Here is a 7299-nt window from a genome sequence, read left to right as displayed (position 1 = left end):
AAGTGATGTTGAGTTGTGTCATGGAAATATGATGGATTTTAAAACCATGACAATGTACTTAAAATGCAAATTGATGAAGTACATATAAATGATTAGTCCATTCCTTGAAGAGAATGTGACTTGTGATGAGTATCGTTAATGCTCGAACATTCTATAAGAAAATGGGTCAAGATGTGATAAAATCATTATGGGTTGAATATATGCCACAACTCACCTCTATGGGAGGTTTGAGAAAAAATGATATGTGTCAAAACTCACCTCTACGTGAAGTTTGAGAGGAAATAAATTTTTTTTGGCAGAAATGGCTAATCGTATTGTACGTTTATACGTTACTATGGTATGTTTATTGTGAACTACCGAAAGGAAAAAAGAAAGAAATAGTTCTTGCCTATAAGGGTTGTGGTCGTTGTTGTGTGGCAATACAAATTTGTGGTTGTGTACCTATGGTACAACAAAAGTAAAGCAAGAAACACGTTTTGCTCGTAATGATTTTGACCATGACAATAATAGGGATGGTGTCATGCAATATGTGATAGTACACAAAACTAATTGCAAACTCTAACGAGTTGTGCTATTATCAGAGGAATAATATTGGCATTGTAGTAAGTCTCAAAAGAAACTTTTTACCTTTCGGATGAGTTGAAAATAAATATTGAGACTATAAATCACTACAATCAAAGAGGGTTATAAATATTTATGTAAAAAATTACTCCACTTTTTCTCTTATTTGTTGCAGACAAACATGAACATGCTGATGAAATCACATGCAAAAGTAAATTATACATGTACTGAAATAAATATCAGTTGGCATAACCAGTTGACCATCATAGTTTGGATGTGATGCAAATATATTTGAGAATTTATGTGGCTTATGATAAAGAAATAAAAGATTTTTCAAGAATTCTCTTGTTTTGCTTGTTTTCATTGTACCAACTAAGGTTTGGACTGTAATCTCATGAAGTTTTTGAAACATATAAAAAGGTGAATATGGCCCATCACCTGCCATGTGGATCATTTGCAACTATATGATAGATGCATCTATGCGATGATCACATGTGCTTGGTTGTCAACTTACCAATTGGTGTTTGTAAGGTTGTTTGCTCGAATTGTTAAATTAAGAGCACAATTCCAAATTATGAAATTATATTGATAATGCTGGTTGGTTTAGCAAAAATTGTATGCCTCCAATTATAGCTAAATCATGGTTATGAGAACAAAACTCCCAAATAAAATTTGGTATTAAATAAATTTATTTAACATGTAGCAATACATGTATGCATCAAGCCAACAATGTTCCCCCCTTAAACTTGGTTCAGGGTCAGGAACCATATAATTTTCATCTAAAATATTGAATGTAAGTTTATGATTTTAATTGCTCCACCACGCACAAAGATGACTTCCCAAATAAGGTTGGGATGAATGTTAGATTTTCTAACATAAGGGGGAGAGATGATTGTGACAGCTGAAAATTATGTGTGAGGTTAATTATGAATTATCTAGATCTTCGTTAAGTAAATATGTGAACTTAATAATCAAGGGATAATTCATTTGCATAATGTTGCAAATCAATTGCAGATGAATGTAGTGACCCTATGATATAATTCAGCTGCAAATGCACCAATGTAAAGTCCTTGAAGGACAGAGTATATGATACGCCAGAGCGTAATAGACCAATCGGTTCCAAATATAAACTTTCTTGAAAAAGGAAGGAGCAAATGATCAATATGGTCATAAAAATGAGACAATTGCTATAAAAGAGCATATTGACATAACACTTCATAAAACCTCTGAAAAGGTTTAGGTACTTGAAAAATGAAGAGATCTCGATAAGTTATGTCTTGTTGGAATCGATATCAAATAACCGTCGACGGTATCTTTGATATGAGATAGGGCTCAATGATATAAATTGTGACGAGGATCTTGGATTCAAATTTGTCATATAGTGTGGACAAATAAATGATTGGCCAAGTAAATGCATAATTCAAGTATATTATTTCACTTAGAAAAGTGAGATTTTGAACGGATAGTCCACAAATCAAGGTATAATGTTAGCGGGGTACAAATAAATTATTATGCTATAGTATAAACGTAAGATATCAAATCTGGTTTGTGCCTTGGGGCATAAAGGTTTGTCCCAAAAATCCTAACATTATTGGAGATGTTTTCTCCTATGGTGGATGCAATGAGGTTTGTTTTGATCTGACAACATATGAAAAACTTGAATGCATGTTAATGAATAATTGTAATGTCTAGATAGACAATGAATGTTATATGAAAATCCTTCAAGTAATCGAGGCGTCTGAAGCATATAAGAGTTTGAAAGAAACTTTTTAATAAAACTTCAAGAATCCTTATATGGGTTGAAATAGTTAAGAAAGAAAAGGGTACAAAAGAATGATCCTAATTGTCCCTGTATGTTATGAAAAGGTCTTGGTAAGACATAATTTTGTCTTGACCTACAGATTAATAATTTGACAAATGAAATATTTGTTTATCAGTGCACATACACAAATATGTTTTGATGCGTTTTTATATGGATAAATCACATTCATTGAGTACCGCAATGATGATGAGATCTCTTGACGTAAATGATGATTCAGTTTGATCTGAAAAGAAAGATGAAGAGCTTCTTGATGATGAAACTCCATATCTTGGTGCAATCAGGGCACTAGTGCATCTCACTAACAATATTTGACCAGATATTTGTTTTGCAGTAAATTTCCTGGCAAGATTAAGTTTCTCCCCGATAAAAAGGACATTTAAATGGTGTTGTGCACATCATTGAATATCCTCGAAGGACCATAGTTATGACTTTATTCTATTCCGAGGAATCCAAGACAAAATTGATTGGTTACATAGATGCAGAATATTTATCTGATCCGCATAAAGCTCTATCTCAAGCACGCTATGTGCTTGCATGTGGAGGCACAATAATATCCTGGCGATCAATGAAGCAAATGTAGCTATGCAGAAATAAAAGCCCTCCATGAAGCAAGTCGAGAGTGCGTCTGGTTGAGATAAATGACATATCATATTCTGAAAATGTGTGATTTTCTTTGAAAAAGAATATACCAACCACAATGTACGAAGATTGGAGACATCATCACAAGAAATTAAGTTATGTTTTAATCAGGGGGAGTATAATACGCGTTGCACTCTTTTTCCCTTGACCGAGGTTTTTTCCTATTGGGTTTTTCCTGGCAAGGTTTTTAATGAGGCAACAAATAGTGCGTATCAAAAGATATGTGTACTCTTTTTCCTTCACTAGAATTTTTTTCCATAGGGTTTTTCCTAGTAAGGTTTTAACGACGCACATTATCTATGGACATCCAAGGGGGATTGTTATAAATCTATTGAATGAGTGGATAGTCCATAAAGTTAGTACATGAATAATCATCCATGTTCACTAGGTTTCATGAACCTTTATGGAGAAGAATGTATATATTTATTATGATACTTAATATGATGACTTTTGGAGTGATTTCTCAACCCATAAATAAGATTGTTCATTCACTATTGTATGATATACATATGAGACTTACATACACTTGAATAAGAAGAAAATTTCTTTTCTTCATCTCTATATATTGTCTTCTTCTCTTTGTACTTATATTGCTATGAGCTTGATTTTATAATATTTGTTAAATCGTTGAAATACTAATTCAAATTATACAATAATTCGACAACTCTATCGGGATAGGATATCTAGATTTAACATCTTATATAACTTGTATAACGAAAAGCACTTATGATTTGTGTTTGAACACATTATAAAAAAGTTAGTTAGCAGAAAAATCAGGTTAACATAAAGAATCATGAGGACATAGGATTATATATGTTGTCCATGATGGATTACAACAACATACTAAATTAACGACACAGAAATGGTAACAGACCATACTTTTGACTTGTATGAGATAGAAAGAGTGCTTTCAATATACTGAGAAAATGTAGATGCATCTAAAGCAAACATCTCAAAATCAAACATGTTTAAATCTATCTTTCAATCGTTTCCTCCTTTTTGTCTTCAAAGATTGCCATAATTTCTTCTAGGCTCTTGCCCTTAGTTTCAGGCAAGAAAAAGTAGAAAAAAATAGTTGCTACTATCATAACTCCACAAAGTAGAAAGAAGGTTCCTGCAAATGTTATCTTGTTGGATATAGTTAGAAATGTCATTGCAACCGCACCACTCACCAGTCGATTCACTGAAACCGCCAAGCTCGTACCTTGTGCCCTTAACCTAATCGGAAATATTTCTGATGAATATACCCATGTTATTGGACCAAGTCCTATTGAGAAGAATGAAACATCAGCACATACTGCAACAACACACAACGCGATAGCCCACGATGGCTTATAATCAACATTGTTTAGATACATTGAGCCTAACCCAAGACCAGCTAGAGAAACAGCCATTCCTATTGTACCCAACAACAACATAGGCCTCCTTCCGAAATTATCCAAGAAAAGTGCTGACACTACGCAAAAAAACGTCTTTGCCATTCCCATTATGATTGTCACAGTTATTAGTCCTTTACGGTTGTGAATTCCTGCAGCATTGAACACTGATGGCGTGTAGTATACGACTGCATCATTACCAGAGGCTTGCATGAAGAAATTAATACCAATAGCAGCTAGAAGAATACGGCGAAGTGGCTTAGTTGGTCTTAAAAGTTGTTTCCAAACCCCCTGACCTTTCCAATTAGTAGTTGTTCCAGCAGCGTTAATTATTTCTTCCAATCTCATATCAGCTTCATCATCATTATCTGAAGTTTTACGAAGCACTCTTTTGGCTTCTTCTATATTACCTTTAATAATAAGCCAACGCGGTGATTCAGGCATTTGAAAAACTCCATAGGCAATGGCTATAGCTGGAAGAGCAGCTAGACCAAGCATTAACCTCCAGTTGATGTGATGTGGTAAACCAGCTAATGCATAATTGAAAATATAGCCAAGTAAAATACCAACAGTGATGAAGATTTCAGGGAGTGATGTAAGCAAACCACGAGTCATAGCAGGCGATACCTCGGCAGTATAGACAGGAGCAATCATGAGAGAATAACCAACACCGATTCCAGCAACAACCCTTCCAGCCATAAGGAATGGGTAGGAAGGAGCAAAGCCCATCAAAAGTGAACCTATTAAGAATGTTGCTGCTGATAAGATAATTGTGTATCTTCTACCAATCAAATCTGAAGTCTTTCCAGAAGCAAGAGCTCCAATTAAAGAACAAACATTCAATGATCCAACCAATATTTCCACTTCAGAAGATGAAATATTCATATTATCTTTTATGAATAACACAGCTCCACTCATCACTCCAATATCTGCAAGTATATAATAATTGTTCAGATTTTGAAATAAAATATTATTTATACTAAACTAAACTAAACTAAACTGACCATAGCCCAAGAGGATGGAGTTGGTGGAAGCTAAAAGGGCGCAAGCCAGGGCATACTTGTTAAGAGGAGGCTTCTCACATTCAATTTTATTATCTTCATCCATTTTGATTTAATTTACATCTATCTCTCTAACAAAAATCTCTTTTCTTTACTACTCTGTTGATGTTGATGAATGAGATTGAAAAACTTTTGAATTAATTATAAGCAATCTGATTTGCCTAACTTGTAGGATGCATTGACACGTTTCTCCTCTACTACTTCAAACAAGCGCAACATGCGTTTTCCCTCTCGTAAATACTACTCTATTATATCTCTTTTGCTATGCACCAATACCATAAATACTCCTGACTAATAAATGTATCCTACTAGTACTACAAGTTAAACCTCAATAAACATGTTATTTTAACTAATGATTCTTTCTTATTCTAATATATTTTTTTAAAAGTAGTAGGAATAATCCGTTTTTCTTGAAACTGACGTAGGAATCACATATAAATTGTATCCTAACACCAACCCAAATGCCACTCATCTCTTTTTAAATTGGATTTTTGAGTCCTCCATTGCTATGCTTAAAATACTTTTTTTTTTTTAAAAAAGAAAATTCTATTACCGTGACACATGCGTCCCTTTTTCTAATTCCTTTTTTTTTTAAAATTATAATTTATTGATTTAATATTCATCATTTGCTCTGGCAATTCATTCTTCTACTACCGTGTATGAATTTTGATATAGGCTAAATCGGTGAGTTTATTATTGAATTTAATATTAAGGGAAACATTGATTTTTAGTTGAATGCAAAATTATTATCAACATGCTAATTACCTAATCAAAAGCTAAGTTAATGTTTGGTAATAGAAAACTATTATTTTATTTCATTGATCTAATGAAAATTACCTTAATTTCCTTTTATACTTAATAATCTTACTTGCAAGAGGAAAGTATATTTTACACGTGCAAAGCAATTGTACATGTTAGACAAAAAATATAAGTTATAATCCTAATATTAGGAACATAACTCCCGTTAGAATTAAATGAAAAAGGTAGACAATTAATTTTAAAATTTCTCTAAAAGGTAGCATAAATTTATTTAATCCTAGAGAAATTTGTTTACTATATTAGTTTACTCTTTTTTTTAGGGTAACTTTCACATATAGCAAACAAAAAATTCATATTTGCATGCTATAGCAAAGTTTGCATAATTGCGCTCCATAGCAAACATAAAACTGTATAATTCGCTATACATATACAATTGTATAATTCGCTGGCCTAAATTGTATAATTCGCTGGCCTATTTCGCTGCAATTGTATAATTTGCTTTGCATACAGTTGAATCGAATTAAAATGTATGTATATTGCATAATTGTAAGTGTATAGCAAGAAGATATATGTTTTTCTCTCTTTATACAAAAACAGAAACAAAATATATACACTTAGATTGTATAAAGCTAGAGAAAATTGTATTTCACTGCAATTGTATAATTCGCAATTGTATAATTCGTTGGCCTTTTTCTCTGCAATATTTGAAGTAAAATGTTTGTAAATTGTATAATTAAGTGTATAACACGAAGATATATATTTTTGCATGTGTATATACATTTTTCTCTCGCTTTATACAAAACAGAAACAGAATTATACACTTCTGTGTATAAAGCGAGAGAGGCGAGCGAGAATGGAGAGTGGCGAGCGAGATTTTTGGGAGAGAGACGCTGACAAATTTTAGCTAACGTTTGCTACGGAGCACAATTAAATCAAACCCTAGTTATTCCATTTATTTTAGATTATTAGTTTGCTATTATATACAATTTTCCTTTTTTTTACGTATAAAATTTTAGAGATACTTTTATAAACCTTTTTCTTATTTACCAAGGATCAACTCTAAATACAATTGAATTGTATT

The 7299-nt window shown here is 32.6% G+C and overlaps 1 protein-coding gene across 1 annotated transcript; it reads right to left on the bottom strand.

Moving 5' to 3' along the window:
• Window positions 1-3807: 3807 nt before the first annotated feature.
• On the bottom strand, window positions 3808-5544 carry LOC107024949 (polyol transporter 5-like). The gene is made up of 2 exons (XM_015225858.2): window positions 5403-5544; window positions 3808-5327 (listed from the first exon to the last, which is right to left on the bottom strand). Exons 1-2 carry the CDS (start codon window positions 5503-5505, stop codon window positions 3997-3999), a joined length of 1434 nt encoding a protein of 477 aa, XP_015081344.1. The 5' UTR covers window positions 5506-5544; the 3' UTR covers window positions 3808-3996.
• Window positions 5545-7299: the final 1755 nt, after the last annotated feature.

The sequence above is a fragment of the Solanum pennellii genome, chromosome 7 (genome assembly GCF_001406875.1).
Source record: "Solanum pennellii chromosome 7, SPENNV200".
NCBI lineage: Eukaryota > Viridiplantae > Streptophyta > Magnoliopsida > Solanales > Solanaceae > Solanum > Solanum pennellii.
This window is presented reverse-complemented; position numbering and strand designations above follow the sequence as displayed.

Bases quoted from the DNA above. Each gene is read 5' to 3' on its own strand.
- LOC107024949 (XM_015225858.2), bottom strand. From the start codon at position 5,505: ATGGATGAAGATAATAAAATTGAATGTGAGAAGCCTCCTCTTAACAAG. The intron at 5,328-5,402 runs GTCAGTTTAGTT...ATATACTTGCAG, and splicing joins CTCCATCCTCTTGGGCTATG to ATATTGGAGTGATGAGTGGA.